The sequence below is a fragment of the Rhinolophus hipposideros genome, assembly GCF_964194185.1.
Source record: "Rhinolophus hipposideros genome assembly, chromosome: 23".
Taxonomy (NCBI): Eukaryota; Metazoa; Chordata; class Mammalia; order Chiroptera; family Rhinolophidae; genus Rhinolophus; species Rhinolophus hipposideros.
The window spans coordinates 43,811,266-43,832,889 of NC_138069.1; the positions used below are offsets into that span (position 1 = coordinate 43,811,266).

General features: G+C 54.7%; 1 protein-coding gene across 1 annotated transcript in view; it reads left to right on the forward strand.

Moving 5' to 3' along the window:
* Positions 1-3,279: 3,279 nt before the first annotated feature.
* CARD11 (caspase recruitment domain family member 11) overlaps positions 3,280-21,624 on the forward strand; it is a 31,506-nt gene continuing 13,161 nt past the window's right edge. Inside the window, exons 1-15 of the mRNA XM_081035778.1 lie at positions 3,280-3,490; positions 5,186-5,323; positions 6,386-6,711; positions 9,501-9,680; positions 10,512-10,664; positions 11,129-11,254; positions 11,787-11,984; positions 13,758-13,934; positions 14,782-14,833; positions 15,937-16,019; positions 17,089-17,189; positions 18,119-18,171; positions 20,093-20,225; positions 20,818-21,019; positions 21,395-21,521. Coding sequence (XP_080891904.1) covers positions 3,292-3,490; positions 5,186-5,323; positions 6,386-6,711; positions 9,501-9,680; positions 10,512-10,664; positions 11,129-11,254; positions 11,787-11,984; positions 13,758-13,934; positions 14,782-14,833; positions 15,937-16,019; positions 17,089-17,189; positions 18,119-18,171; positions 20,093-20,225; positions 20,818-21,019; positions 21,395-21,521 — 2,248 coding nt within the window. The 5' untranslated portion in view covers positions 3,280-3,291. The remainder of the gene's footprint in view (positions 3,491-5,185; positions 5,324-6,385; positions 6,712-9,500; positions 9,681-10,511; positions 10,665-11,128; positions 11,255-11,786; positions 11,985-13,757; positions 13,935-14,781; positions 14,834-15,936; positions 16,020-17,088; positions 17,190-18,118; positions 18,172-20,092; positions 20,226-20,817; positions 21,020-21,394; positions 21,522-21,624) is intronic.

Genomic DNA, 21,624 nt, shown 5'->3' on the forward strand with positions numbered 1-21,624 from the left:
GGTGGTGATGTAAGACAGTGATGACGATGATGGTGATGATGATGGTGATGGTGGTGATGATGGTGGTGATAGTGATGATGGTGATGGTGATGATGGTGGTGATGGTGATGGTGATGATGATGGTGATGATGTAAGACAGCGATGATGATGCTGATGGTGATGGTGATGATGGTAATGATGACGATGATATAAGATGATGATGATGACGATGATGATAATAATAATAGCACCTATCTCAAAGAGACCTTGAGATAGGGTTCTGCTTAGCAAAGTACCAGGCACACAGTCAATGGTCTGTAAGCATCAAGGGAGATGCTTCAGCCTGTTGAATGTTCTACCCATAAGTCAGTCTCTTGAGACACCTCTTACGCTATACATTTCTCCGGCCTCTGAGGGCATAAATAGTGGGTCACCCTCACAACTGGTTGTCCCATGCCTCGGTTTCCCCCTCCTCACCTATGCATACCTGTTTTCCCTCCCTCACAATTAATGTTTTAAAAACTTTCTGATTATAAGAGAAACACATGTTCTCCTTTCTAACGCCAGCGCAGGAAAGGCTCATTCCCCGTTGCCCCTGCTTGCTGGCCTGTGGCCAGCCCTACTGGTCTTGGCACTTGGCTCTGCAGGTCATGCCCCAGCCCTCATCCGCGGTGCCCACAGCAGTGCAACTGCTCTTGTCCCAGCTACAGAGCAGGGAGGCCATGAGGACACCGAGGAGACGGTGTCCTCCAGAGAAGCGTGTCACTGCCACTTCCCTGGGGCCCAGGGCCGGTGACAGCTCACTCCAATCCAGCTGACACCCTACAAGAACAGCTTCTGTCAGCTCTGAGAGAGCTGGTGTCACCTGTAATTAATCCTCAAAGCCAAAACCAAGCAAGTTGCTGATGAAGCAGTGGCTTCCCAGGGTCCCCATCACTCCCAAGTGGAGCAGTTGTGGAGCATCTGCCTGAGGCCCCACCACAGGGACCCCGGCAGCTGTCAGAAGTCAGGCCCCTCTCACCTTCTCAGAGTTTGAGCCCCACCTTTCCCTCTCCCTAGCCTCCCATTCTCCAGAAAGAGAACTGGCCCTTCCCGATAAAATCCACAGTCAGGCTCCTAGAGCAGCCAGGCATTCCCACAGCCTTGTCAGTCACCATAAGAAATGTCACCTTGGGGAAATCACAGAGTGTGCCGTGGCATGTTCCTGCCCAAACCCACGGCCAGCCGGGGGCTGAAGACATAACTCACAGTGAAGGGAACTCATCTGGGCTCAGGAATGTGGTTGCTGTTTTTGACCTCATGAATTAGTGGCTGATGAGAAGGTCTCCATTCTGCATAGAGAGATCATCCCCCGCTATGAGCAACCCCCAGGCCACGTGTGCCCCAACTTCTGTTCCCAGGGGTCTTAGAACCTGCAGCCAGTGCGACCTTCCAGACTGCCCACAGGCTGGCACAAAAGCCCTGCTTCCCAGCAGCTCCTGGGCAGGTGCGTCTCGTCACTGTCACCTGGAAAGATGCACTCGGCATCACTTTGATACCTGAATGCTGCTCTCGCTCTCTGACCACCTCTGTGCCAAGTCATGTTCTTTCTCCTTGGACAGATCCCTGCCATCGCAACTCCAGATTCAGGAGACTGGCTCCAGGAGGGACAAGCCCCAGGCAGGAGTAAAGTCAAACCTCCATCACAGGGGAGCAGCTGCCATCGTGAGCCTGCCACATGCCAGGTACTTCTCATGTCATCTCCTTTAGAGCAAACAATAAAGGGGAGGTTACCTGAGCCGTGACGGGGGGGCAGTGAGGGGAAGTGCAGGCAGCAGGCTCTGAAGCAAGCAGGAGTTTGTGGAAAATGAGAGAGGCCAGCGTGTATGGGACACCGTCAGGATGAGACCAGGAGGGCGGGCAGGAGGCAAACCACACAGCGCCTTGGGGATCAAGATCAGGACTTTGAGCTTCACGGAAACAGCCATAGGGAGCCACACGATAAATGTTTCCAGTGACTGAGTAAGGGGCTGAGACCAGAAGCTGCCGCGGAGTTTGTCCACAGGCAGGTAGTCTCCTTGTCCCGGAAAAGAGGTGACAAAATGGCCCACCTGGAGGGCCTGGCCCGAGAGCCTTGATCTGGTGTTCCCTGCTGTTTAATAGAAAGACCCGTGTGGCTCCCTAGGGGCCTTTATCAACTAGTCATCTTGTTACCATACAAAAGATACACTCTCACCACACAGGAGTCCAAGAGTTCTAAGAGCTCTGTGCCAGGAGCCTGGGACAAAGACCCAAACTTTTTTTATTATGTATACTGCGTGCATGTCTTCTGAAATTTACTCTTTTGAAAAACAATGTGTCTTGGGATGTTTTCATGTCACCACACCTGTGCTCTATGCTGTGGTATAAAAGGGTCCTGGAATATCTGCTGACGAATATTTAGGTTGTTTCCATTTTTTCCCTCTTGCAAATAGTTCTAAATGGTCAAGTAAACACTTGGGGGGACATTAAATATCCATCAGTAGGGAAATGGAGAAGAAATTTTGGTATATCCTTCCAATGGGATAATGTGTTCAGCAGTTAAAGATGAACAAGGCAATTGAAGTTCAGAGATTGTTAATACGGACAATTGAATGAAACTACATTTTTCAAGGGCCTGCTGTACATGAAATGTCCAAAGCAGGCAAATCTGTAGACACAGAGGTAGATGAGTGGTTGCCTGGGGTGGGGGAGGGGCATGTATTGGAGGGAAATGGGAGAGACTGCTAAGCGATGTGGAGTTTCTTTGGGGTTGATGAAAATGTTCTAAAACTAATCGTGATGATAGTTGCACAACTGTAAATATATTGAAAACCTTTGAATTGTACACTTTAAAAAGGTAAATTGTATAGTCCATGAATTATATCTCATTAAAGCTGTTTAAAAATGGACACACTAGATTTCTATGTATCAACGTAAATAAATCTCAAAAAATGTAGAGAGTAAAAAGCAAGTTTTAAACGGAAACAAGGAAGCATATGGTATGACACCATTTATGTGACGTTGTAAAACCAAAAATCGTAGTATGTATTGTTTTGGGAAAGGTACGTCCTTAGTGAGATGTACAAACTGGGATGGAAAGGCTCTCCAGCTGCAACCTGTCCCCTCTCCCCCCATACATCCCCGTATTCCTGTGCCCTCCTTTCTTAAGTAGGTAAAACACATCCAGACTTCCCTGTACTTCTCCAACTTCCTGTACCCTAGAGAGCACTCGGAAGCACTGGACAGGGCTGCCCAGTGACGCCCTGCTGTTGACCTTGTTGGGGTTTCTGTCTGAGAGGGGGAGGGCCCAAGATGGATGACTACATGGAGACCCTGAAGGACGAGGAGGACGCCCTGTGGGAGAACGTGGAATGTAACCGGCACATGCTCAGCCGCTACATCAACCCTGCCAAGCTCACCCCCTACCTGCGCCAGTGCAAGGTCATCGACGAGCAAGATGAGGACGAAGTACTCAATGCACCCATGCTGCCATCCAAGATCAACCGGGCAGGTGGGTACCCAGCGGGGCCCCTAGGGGCGGGGCACGCGGTTCCCTGGTGGCAGCTGCAGGAAATGCCCTTCACCTCCAGGCAGCTGTACCCACACGACGGGTCTGGACGTCGTGAGTTTTTCTGTTGGGGTCCACAGACAGACCTCTGCCCACCCCTGTGCCCCCACCAAGCTAAGTATGGAACTCAGAGGGTCCCGAACTTGGGTGGGGGGATTACGGTTATTTCTCTCACCTAACTGAGCCTTCGTATCCCCTTCAATGATGAATGTAGGTAGGCACCAAATGACAGTAACGAGTAGCAACACCTGTGACTTTGTCGCCAGGAAAACTTACAGGCGTCTTCATATCACATTACATCACATTACAGCTGTTACGGATCTCCCCAAATATCATTTACACTCATCTCTCCCTTGAAATTGTAGTACTTATTAGACCTGTCGTGACATTGTGTTATTTAATGCATCAATAGAGGAGCACATTACTGAGTCATAACTTGAACATCTGATCGCTGTATTTTATTGTAATTGTTTCTTGTTGTAATCCAATGCATTTTATCTGTTTAAAAGTATTACTCTATCATTGTCACCCCAATAAATTTTAATTAAAAAAAGGAGGAAAAAAAGTATTATTCTGAGAAGGGGTCCATAGACTTTTCTAGACTGCCTAGTTAGTGTCCATGACATTTTATCACATTCATTCACCCTAATAAGAGTGGTTTGTGAAACTTGTTCTGGGTTTATATATGTATGTGTGTGTGTATATATATATATGTATATATATGTCTGTGTATTTGTCTTTGTGTGTGGGCACAAGGTCACACAGTGTAAAATATATTTCTGTGGCTCCTGGTTTAAAAGGTTTGAAAATCACCTTCCCGCATGTGACTGCTGATAAGTAGCTCATACGCTGTGACTCTCTTTTGCTTACATGACAGAAATCACTAATCACAGCATGCTTTCCTCCTGAGCTTGGATATAACTTTAGACGCCTTCTCAACACAGTGCTCCAGGCAGCTCCGCCAAGCAATCCGTTGACACAAGATGAAACTTACTTGTTATGTCTATCCTACGGAAAAGGTAGTTTTAGGACCTCAAGGGAAGAAACAACTGAAAATAAATTGTTTAAGGAAGGGCCAAGAAATGTAAACAATAAGTGGATCCAGTAGGGTGGAAACTGAAAACTGCTGGGCAAATTACGTTTAGGTTAAAGATGTTTCCAGAGTATGTGATAATCCCAAAGAAGACAGGGAGCTATGCCTGCTTCCTGTAACTTCTCCTCGCTCCCCACACAAATGTTTGTCTTTCTGCTCTAAATCCCAGAGAAACACGTGTTATTCTGTAATTGCTATTGTACTTCCAACTTCCTTCAATCACATAAGAGCTGATGCCTATATGGTTCCTTTTAATCCTGGTCAACTGGGAAGCTCTTTGAAACTGTTGGTTTCCCGAGGCTGCAATTCCATTTATCCTGGTTCTACCAATTTCTTAGAAAAAGGGAACTCACACCCACTGAATCCCTGTTGCGAGCCCGGCACTTTGATTTACATTATCTGGACTCCAAGATACAACTCAGGAGTGACAGAATGTGGTGACAGAATCTGTCTTCCTAGAGTCCAGGATAAGATTGGACATGGAGACTTGCATTTAATCAGTCATGTCCTCTTCTTCTCACTGAGTGACTTGGCTTTTCCCCTAGGCCGATTACTAGACATTCTACATACCAAGGGCCAAAGGGGCTATGTGGTCTTCTTGGAGAGCCTGGAATTTTATTACCCAGAACTGTACAAACTGGTGACTGGGAAGGAGCCCACCCGGAGATTCTCCACCATCGTGGGTGAGTGGTTTTGCCATCCAGAGCATTCAGACTCTGGTAGATGTGTGTGTGTGTGTGTGTGTGTGTGTGTGTGTGTGTGTGTCCCTATGTTGTGGTGAGACAGTTCTAAAGCTATGAGTCCGTGGCATTAGGACTGTGCCCCTCTGGCACTTATGGGCTGTCAACCACTTATTTCTGCCTGATGATGCAAAGTAGGTGACGGGCAAACTGAAGCAGGAGCCGAGAGAAGTAGGTGTTCATGGAACACCCCATGGACATTGGTGGGGTAGAAGAGATACTGGTACTACCCTCTGGATCTTGTACTTGCCTTGCTACTCTCTGGCCAGTCTCCTGAGCTAGAACCCTTGGTCATCTTGTTCTCTTAATTTTCCTTCCTAAACATTCCTGAATCAGTCTTCTCTCTATCTCCACCACTACCCAGTCCAGATCCCTACAACACTGTCCACTCTACGCTTGCCAGTGCTTTCTCCTCTCCTTACATAAACCTCCCCTGCGTAAGACCTTTCCGCGGTTTTCCTTTGCTTCCATCTAAATACCCACATCTTTAATGCAGCCCACACAGGTTGAACGTGGTCCAGCCCCTGCTGACACTCCCAGTCTCACCTTTCTGCCTCTGTCTCTCTCTGGGTTCCCGCCACTTTGGTCTTCCTTCAGTTCCTGAAATGTGCCAAGTCCCTCCCGCCTCCCGGTAGGGCCTTGGCAATGCTCCACTTCTAGAGTGTGTTTTCCTCCTACACTTAACATTGCAGCTCAACTGTCAGGAGCCTTCTCTGAGCCCTCTGCCAGCGGGCTGGACCTGGTCCCGGGTACACACTCTCACAGTCAAGGCCTCAGTCTGTAGTTACAGTTGTGTGTGATCATCTGCTTTCTTAATGTCTGTCTCCCTTAGCAGACCGTGAGCGCTGCCGGGCCCAAGGCTGTGTTGCTCACCCTGAACCCCAGTGCCTAACGGTAGTAACGTGTTGGTGAGTGAATGAGTGAACGAGTGGCGCCTGGCCCACGTCTGGAAGCCCCCTCCTGCACTCCCCGGCCCCAGGCCTGACCAGCTGCCCCTCTCCACAGTGGAGGAGGGCCACGAGGGCCTCACGCATTTCCTGATGAACGAGGTCATCAAGCTGCAGCAGCAGATGAAGGCCAAGGACCTGCAGCGCTGCGAGCTGCTGGCCAAGTCGCGGCAGCTGGAGGACGAGAAGAAGCAGCTGACGCTGACACGGGTGGAGCTGCTGACGTTCCAGGATCGGTATTACAAGATGAAGGAGGAGCGGGACGGCTACAATGACGAGCTGGTCAAGGTGAAGGATGACAACTACACCCTGGCCATGCGCTACGCCCAGCTCAGTGAGGAGAAGAACATGGCAGTCATGAGAAGCCGAGACCTCCAACTCGAGGTGAGGGCCGCGGCGGGGGCCACTGGGCCGAGCCCAGCAAGGGGCAGCGAGGCTGCTGGCGCCCAAGACGCCGTGCGGGCAGTGGGCCGCCAGAGCTTCGCGTTCCTCCACTAGCAGAGGGGGAAGGGGGGCCACGTGTTTCCGAAGGCCTAGACCCACCGGACACGTGCGCACACGGACCCAGGAAGCTGAGTGTGACAGGTAAAGACCCACCTCCACCATTCGCATGTGTGCGCATGTGCACACAGAACAAGTGGGGCTTCCTGCCACCGCATCAGGACCCAGATCACATGTGCATGTGCAGACCAGGGCACAGGAACCCAGTGGCGCTTCCATCCTGCTCAGGAGGTTAGACCTACCACACACAAGTGCAGACAAGCCCACATGGCCCGGTGGGGTTTCCCTCCTGCTCTGGGTCCCAATCCACCGTGAGCATGTGCACTTATGCGCACAGAGATAATGCACCACGCCAGGTGAGGGGGAAGGTGGGAAGACCCAGGGGACCAGACGGTGGCCCCAGAAAGGCAGCGAGGAGATGGACACAGCACCTGTTCCGGGGAGGCATGAGGTCCTTGAGGCTGGGGCTCTGCCTTTCACAACTGTCTCCACAAAGCTCAGTGGGGTAGCCAATAGACTTATCAATGAATAGTCTGCCCGCCGGATAATTGATGTCATTAATGACTTCACCATCAAGATGGAGAAAGGGAAGGGACTTGGCTTAACTCACTCATTCTTTGTGCTTATGGACAGCCACCATGCACCAGGGTGTTTTCCAGGGACACATAACTCAAGACCAAGGAAGGCCCTGCTGTCATGAGGCTTACATTCTAATCTGAAGACAAATAGATACACGTCTGGCAGTACTGAGAGGAAAATAAAGAGTATGAGGATTGTGAGGAATGCTGTTTTAAATAGGATGGCTGGGAAAGGCTGGTGAGAAGGGGACACGTGACCAGAGATCTGAGGAAACGGAAGGACACAGCCATGCAAAAGGTCCCAAGTAGGGGGCATGTTTGGTGTTTTTCTGGAGCCAAATGAGTAAGGGGCATGAAAGGTGGGAGAGATGGCCAGGGTCCAGATCGCGGGGACCTGGTAAGAGCTTGGTAATATATTCCAGCTGTGGTAGGAAGCCACTGAAGGATTGAGAGCTGGGGAGTGACAATTGATTTATATCTAGAAGGATCACTTTGGCTACTGGGTGGAAAATAGAATATTTATTAAGCACCTGTCATGCATAAGACACGGTGCTTAGCACTGTGGGGGACATGGGGATAAATAACCTGATTTCTGCTCAGGTCACTTACGATTTAGTTGAAGCAAGCAGATCAGTAAACAATCTACTGAATTCAGATGAATTGAGTCAGTGGCACAGCGGGTAATAGAGTTTCTGTTAAGAGCATGAGCTCTTCAATCCTATAAATTTGAGTTCAAATCTGGCTTCTAGTTTCACCATAGTTGGCTCTTGGCCTCAGTTTCCTCATTTGTAAATGGCAATAATGAAAATAATACTTACGCCCTAGGATTGCTGAGACACTGCACCATCATAAGCCTGGTAAAGTGGGTGACCCAGTAAGCACCCCACAGTGCTGGCACTCCATGCCCACTCGGGTAGAACTGAGGCTCTGTTCGGGGTACTTGGGTGGATCTTCCAAGATTCTGTTTTACCCAGGATTTGGGGAGTTAACCTCTGGCAGGGACTTACAAGTTTCTCTCTGAGAACTTTCTCCTGTATTTTCTTTCCCTGGAGATACATTAATGCTGAGACAGCGTGTCTAGGCCTATGGAGTCCCTAGGTGATTACTCAGCCCCAGGCTGCTTCCTTGGGGGCCTCATTCCTCCTCCCCTCGGGCCATGGGGCTGCAGCAGCTGTCCTTTCCTTGTTAAAGCCACCACCCTTACCTGCCAGATATCTCGAAGCTATTCTCCCATAAGCCTATAATTTAAAAAGGACAGCCACCCCTTTGGTGCCTCCCTTCCCTGCAGCCCCTGAAAACAATCCCCTTGTTTCGGGTGTTTTACCAAGGCTGATCCGTTTGGGGGAGCAGACACTCTGAGTCACAAAGGCTTAAGAAGTCTTTTGATCCCAGTTCCTGACACTCACCTCTTGAGACTGAACCCAGCATAGCTCCAGTGGTCCCGCTTGTAGATGTAGTAACTGCTTCCTCCAGGAAACTACTTCTGATACTAACTCTGGGCAGGTCCTTTGGACCAGAGGTCCTGTCAACTTACAGCCCAGTGGGTCTCCAGCCGTTCGTCTAGCAACAGCGCCGTTTGTTCAAATAAAATCTTGTGCGAAACCCAAGAGAATAAAATCTGTGCAAGCAGAGCTGCTCTGGGGGGTGGAGTAGGCATGGGGCCCTGCACCCTAACTTCCTGTGCGTAACACTAGGGCTTGTCAGGGCCGTCCTTGAGCTCTGAGGATCAGAGTTTGAAGCCCATCATAAAAGGGCATTGAAGTGGGTAACAGACCTCAGGGAAACACTGGTGGGTATCTTTTATCCTCCTGTGTAGCCTGTTCCACCCCATAAAAGTTACCTGAGGGCATTTTCTAAGCGCCTTTAGAACTATTCTAAATTAATGAATCAGGAACTCTTCACCAGCTAGGAGATGGTGGCTTGTTTCACTGGAAGGGGTTTCTTTGCACCCTTCTCTGTCACCACCTGGAAGAAGGAGAGAGGGGGCATAGCACAGGTTCTGCTGCAAGTTCAGGGCCATCTGAGGAAGCATGGCCTTTCCCGAGTGTTTCCTGCCAACGGCTTTCTCCCCTCGTCCCTGCTGGGCTGTTGCAGATCGATCAGCTGAAACATCGGTTGAATAAGATGGAGGAGGAATGCAAGCTGGAGAGGAACCAGTCACTGAAACTAAAAAATGACATCGAGAATCGGCCCAAGAAGGAGCAGGTTCTGGAGCTGGAGCGGGAGAATGAGATGCTGAAGACCAAGATCCAGGAGCTGCAGTCCATCATACAGGTGAACCGGGGAGGGCGGGGCCAGTCACCTGCCCAGGACTGCAGGCAACTCATGGCATCCTGGGGCGAAGTAGTTTCCTCCTCTGTAGACGGTGTGAGCACACACCCACTTCTCACAGATATGACGTCACGTGAAATAACACTTGTGAAAAGTTTCCTCAATTGACGCACTCCACAAAAATCATTCACATGCCAGTGTCCCGGGCGCCCTGAGGAAGGTACAGCCGGAAACCCACTTGCCCTTAAAGATCTGAGAAATCAGCCACAAGCCAGCTCCGTGTGGTTTGTTAAAACGTCCAGCCTGCCTGCTTTTGGCACCACAGAGTCAGGTGTGGGGGTTAAACAAGTCACTGTGGACTAACGCCCCAGAATATATCTAAGGAAAGGAAACAGGCAGCCCTGTAGCATTAATTCCCCGGGACTGGCTGCCTGGTGTGTAAGGCTCTGGTGCGGAGCAGAGGATGGACACGGTTTAATCAGGGCAGATTAGTTGATATTTCAGGGGAAGCATCTAGAAGGCCGATCAGCCCTCTCTGTTGTCACCTGTGAGGTGTTTGAAGAGCAGCACATGATTCTCCGGCTCTGAGAAGAGCTAGGGCAGAACAACAGGCCACGGGGTATTCCTGAGCACAAGTGGGTTTTATGCTTTTTTCCAGGTGATAAAATTCTTAAACAATAAGCTGCTTAAGGACCCCAAGAGACAGCGATTCACGCCTGTACTTTCCTGGCACAGAATCTTCTGGTCTCTCAGTGTCTGTCGCTGGCTTTTTTGACCCCCGCCTTCTGGGTCCACCTTGCTCCCTGCCCTAACCCTTCCCGCCCGCCCGCCCAGGCCGGGAAACGCAGCCTTCCCGACTCCGACAAGGCCATCCTGGACATCCTGGAGCATGACCGCAAGGAGGCACTGGAGGACCGACAGGAGCTGGTCAACAAGATCTACAACCTCCAGGAGGAGGTCCGCCAGGCCGAGGAGCTGCGGGACAAGGTGGGAGTGCTGGGCGGTGGGGCAGCCTCCAACCCTGGTGCCCCTGGGCTGCCCCGTCACCAGGGAGCCCCTGTGCACTAACGTGAGTTAACCCGACTCCCCGACCCCTCTCTCCCTGACCCGAGCATAAACTCCCTGCGCTTCCAGCGTCCGCACCCCCGTAGTCATTTATCAATGACTGTCTGGCCCTCCTGACTGAAGGCCATGGGATGACACGTGCAGTATCTACACTGCCCCAATACATTCCTCGGCACATAGTAGGTCTGAAGCAAATGTCAGTTAATTGACTGGCCCACTGCCGTGCTCCCTGCTAGTCAGACAGCTGGATCTCCGAAGGACAGGCGATGTAGGGAGGGACAGGCCAGCTCTGGCCGGCCGGCCAGCAGAAAGGCACTAGAAACCCACCACCAGCCCTGACCAGTGGGTGCCCTGCCGCACGTGCTGATTCCCCCCGTGGCCCGCAGTACCTGGAGGGGAAGGAAGACCTGGAGCTGAAGTGCTCGACCCTGGGGAAGGACTGCGAAATGTACAAGCACCGCATGAACACAGTCATGCTGCAGCTGGAGGAGGTGGAGCGGGAGCGCGACCAGGTAGGGCGGCGGGGTGGCCAGCAGGGCGTTTCATGTAGTGTCATGTCAGTACGCAGGAGATACTCATGAATCCAGCTTCCTTGTTGCCGTTTCAAGATGAATTCCATCCAAAAGGCTTTCATAATTCACAGGCATTTGAATATGGTGGGGGCCTGAGCCACAGTGCATGTGACAGTGTGGTCTCTAGAGTAAGGCAGCCACATTCAGGCCCTGCCACTCATCAGTGTGTGACTGCAGCCAAGCTCCCCTCCCCCCACCTCAGTGACCCCCATCTGTAAAATGGGAAGAATAATAACAGCACTAACAAGACACTGCACCAGAGCTCTGAGCACGGGGCCTGGCTCACGGTAGGGGCCGGGCAGATGGCAGCTGTGGAGCAGTTTGATGGTGATTGGCACCCAGGAGAGGGTGTCAAGGAAAGAGCAGCTGGCGCCTGGGCTGGGCAGTGGGTGTCTGGGCAGGCCCACGTCCCGGATCTGATCTGCTTTGCTTGGGCTGAAGAGCTAAGTGGCCTTGTCGTCCTCCCTGGCAGGCCTTCCATTCCCGGGATGACGCGCAGACCCAGTACGCACAGTGCTTAATCGAGAAGGACAAGTACAGGAAGCAGATCCGTGAGCTGGAGGAGAAGAATGACGAGATGAGGATCGAAATGGTCCGGCGGGAAGCCTGCATTGTCAATCTGGAGAGCAAGCTGCGGCGCCTCTCCAGGGACAGCGGCAGCCTGGACCAGGTGGGGCGGGCTGTCTGTGGCCCCACCCGGAGCCCAGGCCCTCCCAACACCCCGGTGGCGCCCAGGGTCCTCACCTCCCTGTGGTGGCTCTTCAGCCATTTGAAGCCAGAAGTCTACCCCTCCTACCACACCCAGAACGATCTATGTCCTCGAACCTTCTGTGTGTCTATGCAGTGATGGGTGGAAGCGATTAACTCGGAAGTTAGGAAACGCAGGTGAAAACCCTGGCTGGGCCACTTGCTGGCTGGGTGATGTCAGTCAGGTCACTGCACCAAGGAGCTTCCTCTCCTTCTCAGCTGACCACAGCCAGCCACTGGCCTCCCATTGGGGTCCCCGCACCATCTGGATGGTCACCAGGTTTAAGATGACCTGCTCCCATTCAAGCCTAGGAGGAAACTGTCATTTATGGGCAGGATGAAGTTCACAGTACACAGCACAGCAGGGAACGGGAAGTCAGAAATGAGTGAACGCCGGCATCAGCGCGGGGGTACTATTGTGCAGCGTGGGTCTGAGTGCTGTCGTGTGCAGACGTGGTGCTAAGTGCCTTCTGTGCGTGGTCTTATTTAACCCACAGGACTGTCCTACCAGGAAGGTCCAATTACTGCCCCCATTTACCACGGAGGAACCCAGCCACACGCAGCCGACTAGCTGGCCTGAGGCCCCTAGTCAGTGGCCTGGGGAAACCAGTATGAGATGCCCCCCCCCCCAGGGCTCCCATCTAGCACTGCAGGCAAATCCAGGAGCGTGGCGTTTCAACAGTGTTGTAAATTACACTGAAGGGGTGCCATGGAGCAGGGTGGAGGGCTGTGCTCCCCAAGGTTTCAGGAAAGACTCCTATAGGAGAAGCCCTTGATTGGCTCGGGACCTCCACTTGGAACCCTGTCCCCAACCTCACCTGACCACGTCCTGCCCCGGCTGGACTCGGCCTTCACTGGCCCCATAGTGAAAACCTGGAGCTTCTGTGTTATGGGCTCAACCTTTCTAGCATTTTGTGCCCAGGCAGGAATTCCCGGAAGGTCCCTCTGTTTGTCCAACACCTGGCACACTGCCCGATGCAGGGTAGACCATCAGCAACACCTGCGAATGTATGAGTGAAACATGGGGCCCCGGGGACAGCATGAGCAAAGGCCTGGGGGTGTGGCACCCAGGGCACACCGTCGGCAGCCAGGACTGGCAGTTCTGTCATCTGTGGAGTGGGAGGCTGGGGCAGGCTGGAGGGGCAGCAGGAGGGAGCAGGACTATGAGGTCGGTGGCTCTAGGACCGTGAAGGATTTGTGCCGGGAAGCAGGGCAGAAGCCTGGCCTTGGGGGCAGTGTAGAATGAGGTGCTGTGTGGCGTGGGGGGCAGTGGGAGTTACTGAATGCTGTTGCGCCTCAGCTTCCGACGAGGGATCCAGAGCCCTGAGGACAGCGTTGGAGCTGTTTGTATCGTTACTCTTATTCAGCAGTCCTTTGTGTTTGTAGCGTAGGCCTGCGGCTGGAGTCTGGGAATATGATGTGGTCTAGAAGTAAAGGGCCGACTGCAGCCCATGGCAGTCCCTTTCCTAAGGATGCGCGGCCTGCTCCAGGCCCCTGGCCAGAGGCTCGTGAGGAGAGAGACTGGAGCTGGAATGACAGCGTTGGCGTGCGGGTGGTCGCAGGGTCAGGGAAGAGGTGCAGGCCGTCCAGTGTTTCAGGCTTGGGTCGCCACGGAGTGATGGCACCATTCGCAGAGTGGTATCTGCCTGCGGGCTGCTCCTCACGCACCATCACCAGCCCCGGCTTCTCTTTGCAGAGTCTGCCCAGGAACCTGCCGGTGACCATCATCTCTCAGAACTTTGGGGACGCTGGCCCCAGGACCAACGGTCAGGAAGCTGATGACTCTTCAACCTCAGAGGAGTCGCCAGAAGACAGCAGATACTTCCTGCCTTACCACCCACCCAAGCGCAGGATGAACCTGAAGGGCATCCAGGTACTTACTTGCCTCCGCCCGGGGCAGGGGCCCTGGAGCCCCGGCAGGCAGCCCAGGCGCGGCACGACCACAGGCTGCAGCTCCCAGACCCCACACGGGCCTCCGCTGTTGCAGCCCTGTCGATGGAGACTGTGCCAACGCAAGCTTCACTTGTTTGTTTTGACCAATTCTCCCGTTTCTTCTAAATATAGTAGGAGAGGGAGAGAGAGAATATGAAATAAGCATTATTTCCAAATTTATTTGTTTGTTCACATGTCAACTGAGCAAATGGCTGTGCCGAGCACCATTCGGGAGCTGGGCTCCAGCAGTGATCCTGTCTGCTTTGCTCAGTATCCACGGCACACGGCTGACTGGTTGGGGAGAGAGGGCGTGAGACAGTCTCACGTGATGGGCACCCCACCCTGCACACTTGGAGCCAGAGGCAGCATGTCGGACATCAGCGGGGGAACTGCTAGCCCTCGTGCCGATTACGGCCAGGACAGCCGCCCAAAAGCCTCGTCCTTTCCTGAAAATTCCCCTGCGTCGTGTGCCAGTTCTGCTCGGCCTGGCACTCCCGCACACACCCCTCCCCTCTGCCACTCTGGGCTCCTCATGCCATCTGAGCCACGTCACACGGCCTCCCGAGGGAGAGCTTGTCTGTACCAGCAGCTGCCTCACTAGCCCCGGGGAGCAGTGCCCCCGAGATGGGCGTGGTGTGGCTTCTGTGATTCCGGTGGCCACATGACGAGGGGCAGCATTTATTTATTTATTTCCACTTCCATTTATTTATTTCTGTCACTCCAGTGACATGTGTCTCAGGCCTTGTTTGATTTGTGTCCTCTGTCTTTTCTCTCCCCTCCCCTTTCAGCTGCAGAGAGCCAAATCGCCCATCAGCCTGAAGCAGACATCAGATTGTCAAGGTTAGTGAGACGCCCAGATTCCCTCTGCTATCTGTCCTTCTGTCTCTCCCGCTGTAGCGATCACTTCTGCAGGGTAAACTTGGGAAGGCCTCGGCGCCCCAGCTAGCGGGGTATCCACAGAGTAATTAATGTTGTTTGTCACCAGAGAGGGCAGGGGCTGTGACTGCAGCCATGTCACGTCTATGGTTCCCTCAGCCTGCCACACCTCCCTGTGGGCCCATCCGGAGCCCCCAGTACTTAAGCTGAACTTGGAGTTTCTGCTCATAGCTCGTCAGCCGGGCAACTGTTCGACCTTCCTCCCACCGTTTTGGTCAGCAATCCCTGGAGCATGGGGCTATGGTCCTTCCATGAAACCTAGTTCTGCAAGACACACTGTCTTCAGAATTCCCCTCACTGGTCCTCACTGTGACCCTGGAGTGGCAACTGGCTAGCGTGGGTTTGCCCAGGTGACTCAAGCACCTACTGAGTGCCAGGTACCAGCAGGCCCAAGTGGACACTTGGGGAGCCCATGTACTCAGGACCGTCAGTGAGAGGTGGGAAGAGCTCTGGACACCTGAGAGAGATCTTGGAGGAAGGTTGGGGAAGGCCCATCAAGAAAGGGGCGTTAGACTGGGCCTGGAAAAGGGAGAATCTCTGCCAGTGGACACAGTGTCCAGAAGGGCACCCCACAGGCTAGGGTGTGTGCATGCGTCCATCTGCCTGCCTGCACACGGCAAGGCGGGACACGGATGGGAAAGCTCACCTCCCAGGACAGGGCCCCAGACTGCCCCTGAAGGAGCGGGAGAGGTGCCCTCATTGGCCCTGCCCCCTGCTCAGGCGGCCCTGTTCCACAGGGGCCATGGGATTCGTTTAAGGATGGGGTAATGGGCTGGGACATTCCCCCCAGAGAGGGAGTGCTGGCTGGGGACCTTGACTGAGGTCCCCATGGGCCTGGCTGGGGACGTGTTGGTGAACAAGACCAGGCTCCCCTCCAGGAAGTCCTCATGGGAGATAGGAGGCTGAGCCCCTCAGACAGGTCAACCCCGGGCTCAGTGCTGCAGGGGCTCTCAGTCCCCTGTCCCCTTTCCCTTTCTACCTCTCCTGCTTCGTCTGGATGAGGACAGGGAGAGGACAAGAAGAAGAAGGCCTGGACGTCAGCCCCAGCTCCTCCCGGTCCCTGCCGGTCACCACCTCGTTCCCCAAGATGGTAAGCGTGGTCCCCACCAGCCCCTCCCCCCCACATTCCCCCAAGACCTGGGCCCCGTTGCTTTCCCCGCCAAGCTGGGCCTGTGGCAGCACCACTCGTGTTCTGGGCTACAGCCCAGGCCATCCTTATGTTTATTTAAAGATGTTTCCACAGCCTCATGATGTATTTACACCTTCTTGCCTCCTCCTTTCCCAATTTAACACTTGGTGGGAGGAAGAGATGGGCCTCCAAGGGGCTGTAGCGAATTGCACAGGCGGCGGAAAATTCTGCTGCAACTTCTCAGCCCCTGGCAACTCCGGCTGCTGAGTGGGGAGGGGGGGGCCTGGGCCAAGAGCAGCTGGAGCTGCAGGCACCACAGAGCAAAGCTTCGGTGCCCTCTGCCCCAGCCCACACCCCCCTCCAGCCCACCTGGGCAGGGCCAGCCAGGGAGTCAGCCACTATATCCAGTCCCTCCCCGCAGCCAGGCAGCACAAGGCTTGGGATTTAGCATTCTAACCCCGAGGGAAGACTTGGGAAGCTTGTCAGCTCAGCTTCCAAAATCAGGCCCTGGGGGCCGTAGAGATATGGCAAGGACAACTCGTCTGATTGCAGCTGGTGGGGGGCAGGGGGACACAGGCTCTTATTTAAGGCAGTCCTTGCCAGGAGCCGACAGGCCTAGTTTCAAAAGGTCTACCTCTAGCCCCCATGCTGTTTAGGGGCTTTTGTTGCCCCCACACACACACACATCAGGTCTCCACCTGGTCCAGAGCCAGTGCCCAAGACCGGCGCAGCCCGGGGACATGGAGCTCAGCCTGGCCCCTGAGCCTTGGCCATTCCCGGCTGTGTCCTCCCTGCCCCGCTCCTGAAGGGAGCAGCTGTGCGAGCAGATGTGCACCCAGCTCGGCTGCCCCGGGCTGAGTGAGCCTTCTCCGGCCAAGGTTACTCTGAGAACCAGCTTGCCGACCCCCACAACTGGATTAGTGGGGACACAACTGAGTTACATTTAGTCCCTGTGTATACAATATTTATGCCCACGGAGGCATGGGCGTATAAATACCAGCCTGTAACACACCTGTATGTACGTCTGAAGCAGCCCCACCGGAGCCGTTCCAGCATCATGTCAATCACTGCCGAGCCCCCAGGAAATGACTCCATTGTCAGACGCTACAAGGAAGATGCGCCTCATCGGAGGTGGGTGACAGCTGGCGGAGGAGGCGGGACCTTAGCCGGTTCTTGCATGTGCCACTCAACACTCACTACCTCAGCCGTCCTCGAGGCCACCTGGAAAGAGAGTCAGGATAGTACCCATTCTACAGATGAGGCGGCTAAGGCTCAGAGAAGGGACATCCAGGGTCACCCAGCAGCTATCAAATGATGAAACCCTTGTCACTTTGCCCCATGCTCGCCAGAAGTCAGGCTCTTCTGTCCCAGGGCCCCAGGGCTTGGCTTTTCCTGCTGAAGAGTGAGAGACCTGTGAATGGCCCCCCAACTCCTGTTCCCTGTACCCCTTACCTCTCAGAAACCATCAGTGTCCCCAACAAGGAAAACTACAGGAGAGGTAATCCTGGGCATCCAGATGTTTCCAACCAGCCAGATGTTTGGCACATCACATTCAAAGTCTGACATAGCTGGGTGGTTTCCAAAGGGCCAAGAGCAAGAACTGGCCAGAGGGGCTGGGTCCACATCTGCAGTCCTGCCAAGGGCCTGGTGTGGGCCTCGAGCCACATGTGGACAACGTCGACCTCTGGGGACACACTGACGAGCCAGGTCCCTTCCAGTCCTGGCTCGGGACGGTCAGCTGTTTCAGGCCCCTCACCCAGTGCAGCCCATTGAGTACCAGTGGATGTTAGGTCCTTGTATCAGAGAAGAAGAGTGAGTGGGAAAGAGCTCGTGGGGCTGACCGGGACCCTGCCCACCTGCTCTTCATGCCCCTCCACTCCATGGCTGACGCAACCTCCCAGCGGAGCGTCCAGCCTCATCCAGCTCCCCCTGGGTGCATAGGCCTCGCTCCACCTGCTGACCATCCTTTCCTGTCTGCCCTGCCCACTCTGGAAGCTTCCTTCCCGTGACCATCTCTGATGCATACGTGTTCTCCCCCACTCTTCCCTCGTGTCTTGCAGCACACTTGAAGAAGACAATGACAGCGGTGGATTCGATGCCTTAGACTTTGATGGTAGGTACCCAGCAGAACACTCAGCCAGGGCACCTCCCATGTTGCTGACACCCTGACCTGGGAGGAAGCCCTGCACACAGTAGGTCCTCAGAAAATGGGTGTGGAATGGGTTCCGAGACAGCAGTGGTCAGGTGCTGTCTACACAAAGAAGACAGGCCTCTGAGCTGCCTGTGGCCGGAGGCAGACACCTGGAGGAGCCTGTCCTTTGTTTGGTGCTCGGTGGGGACACCCCAGCTGCTGCACACGCGTCCAAGTTAGCTCTGAGTTTTGAAGAAAGAATACATCTCGTGATTGTAGACAAGCACCGTGGAAGTGCTGGGCCTGTGTGTACCTGATCCAGTTTAATTGATGCTTAGCAACTTTGCAGAAATGCTGTTGCCCCATTTTGCAGAAGAAGAAACAGAGATGAAGGAACAGTAGGGTGGGAGGCAGACTGAAAGCAGGGAGACCTCTTCAGGACCCATATACTACCATGTTTCCCCCAAAATTAGACCTAACCGGAAAATAAGCTCTAGCATGATTTTTCAGAATGACATCCCCTGGACGTAAGCCCTAATGCGTCTTTTGGAGCACAGCTTAATATAAGACCCGGTCTTGTTTTCGGAGAAACACGGTAAACTGTTAACCAACCTAAACCAGACAAGTACTAGTGGGGAGGGCAAGGCTGGAATTGGGGTGGCGTGGCAATTACGGTTATTTCTCGTCATCTGAAATGGGAGTGTGGGGCAGGTGAGCAGTAGGGAGACCGAGAGTATGTAGTCTCCCTCAGGCAGAGCTGGTGTGACCAGGGGATATTCCCTTGGCCCAGAATGTACATGCAGGGAGCTGGGGATGGGGGCTCGGTCTCCAGGGACAGTGTGTGTCGCACCAGCCCCCGCCCCTTACAGCCAGGAGGTCCAGTTCAACCCAGTACACATTCAGCCCCCACACCTCTCAGGCCGTTACAAGTGCATGGGACACAACGACGGATGTGTCCTTGCCATGACAGAGCCTGTGGTACAGCTATGCACAGCGGGCACGACCAGGGCATATTTACAGGCATGGAGCACCTGACTGGAGGGGCAGCAGTGGAAGCGGGAAGCGTTCAGGCCGCTCAGGAGATAGCTGGGCGCCTTGGGGTGGTGGCAGTGCCCCTGGCCCCAACAGGGCTGGCAGCACGGAAACTGCCTCCCCCACCCTGCTTCTACTCCTGCCAGCTGAGGCTGCCAGCAGATAGAATGAAAGATTAGTGTCTCTCCTTAATTGGGGGCCATCAGAAGCTATCAAGTGTTAAAGAGAGGTTAGCACCTAATGGAGGCTGGGTAATGAGAAGAATTGAAGGAGTTTGGGAAGGGGAGAGCCGGAGAGAATTCTGGGCAGCCGTCCAAAGCGTTCTGCAGTGTCGGGACAAACTCCCTTTGCAGAGGCGCCTGTTATCAGCCCCGAGCAGGGTTTGCAGAGCCTCCGGCGTGAGCTGTGTGCGGTGGGCGTCTTTCCCCCCAGATCCTTGGGGTCCCACTGAGTTGGGAAGAGGGGCTTCTGTACAGGCCCAGTCTCTGCAGTGCCTGCCCCACCCCAGCCCCACAGGCCAAGAAGCTGGTGGATGGTGGTGAAAACTCAGGTGGTCCCAAAACGAAAACACGGACCCCAATTCAGAAACAGAACTGGCAGCTGCTAATGGAAGTCCCCTTTTCCAGATACAAAAAATGGCTCCTTAGAAACCAGCTAGCTGGCCAGCTTCCTCTGAAGAGGGGCCCCTGGGCGCGGGATATCTGTATGGAAAGGGCTGCAAGGACTGGACCCGGTGCCCCCGGAGGCCGTAGGGACAGCTGCCTGATGCCAGCCCTTCTCCAAGCCTCCCCGCCCAGGGGAAGATGCCCCGGAGAGAGCCCAGGGGCCGCCGACGGCTCCTGGGTCCTGAGGGTGCCTGGCTCCTTTGCAGATGACAGCCATGAGCAGTCCTCCTTTGGACCCCCCTCCATCCATTCCTCCTCCTCCTCCCACCAGTCCGAGGGCCTGGACGCCTACGACCTGGAGCAGGTCAACCTCATGTTTAGGAAGTTCTCTCTAGAAAGGTACTGTGGTCGTGGGAAAGGGGAGACTGGGGTGGGGGCAAGGATGGGGGCCGGGCCGTGCCCTGCCTCGATTCCCCACAAAGGAGACCATCATCGTCACCCTGAACTCCCCTAGAATCCGGGGATCCCAGCACCCCAGAGTCAGCGGTCACTTCCCCTGACCCGCAGTCAGGCCCAGAAAGGAAGGGGGTTGTCCGGGGCCACACAGCGTGGTAGAGGCAAGGAAGCAGGACTCCAGTGTCAGGATGGCCCCGCCAGTGACACGCCGAAGGAGTGGGCCGTGCCCGTAGCGGCCCTCCTGGCATGTGAGGAGAAGCAGAGTAGCCAGTACGCCTGGTGCCCCGTGTGCCACCTCAGGTCTCCCAGCCAGCGTCGCCCATTGGTCTCGGCCAGTAGCCAGGAGGGCAGCTCAGCGGCTTGTCTGTTTTCACAGCAGGAGCCAGTTGCCAGCTGTCTCTCACACTGGCTGCAATCGCAACTCCCTGGGCAGCTGACAGCCCAGGAGGCTGCCCGTGAGGCCTGCCCTCTGGTGTGTCCTGGAAGAGGTGTCCTGGCTCCAACTGCCTGACTCCTGTTTTGTTTCCTGACCCAGACCCTTCCGGCCGTCTGTCACGTCCGTGGGGCACGTACGGGGGCCCGGGCCCTCGGTGCAGCACACCACACTGGCCGGCGACAGCCTCATCTCCCAGCTCACCCTGGTCGGGGGCAACGCGCGAGGCTGCTTCATCCGCTCGGTCAAGCCGGGCTCCCTGGCTGAGAAGGCAGGCCTCCACGAGGGCCACCAGCTGCTGCTGGTGAGAGGCTGGGGGCTGGGGGCTGGGGGCAGTACTGCTCAAGGGCCCTCCCTGCCTGGCCCTGTGTTCTCTGCCCAGCTGACAGGACCATCCCCGCACCCCAGCTTGCACTGAGCTGGGATTCCTGGCCAGGAGGAGGGAGCTGGAAGGTGCAGGACTGTCAGCGCCTCCGCAGGGGTCCCTGGCCAGGCTCTTCTCTCCGCAACTCCTCACTTGCTTCTGGAGCCTGTGCACATGTATACACGTGTGCTCTGGGTGGCAAACGGCCCGTATGGGGTGCGCTGAGCTTGTCAGTATTGGGGGGAGGTGCTTTTATTTCCCGTGGAGCAAGCGGTCTCACCCACAGGGCCGAGGAACAATGTCTTTGCTCTCTAGCTAGAAGGCTGCATCAAAGGTGAGAGGCAGAGTGTCCCCTTGGAAACGTGCACGAAGGAGGAGGCGCACTGGACCATCCAGAGGTGCAGTGGCCCTGTCACACTGCACTACAAAGTCAACCAGGAAGGTGAGGCCCACCTCCAGACCCCGCTGCCTCCCTGCACGGCCCCCAGACCCCGCTGCCTCCCTGCACGGCCCCAGACCCCCCGCCTCCCTGCACGACCCCCAGA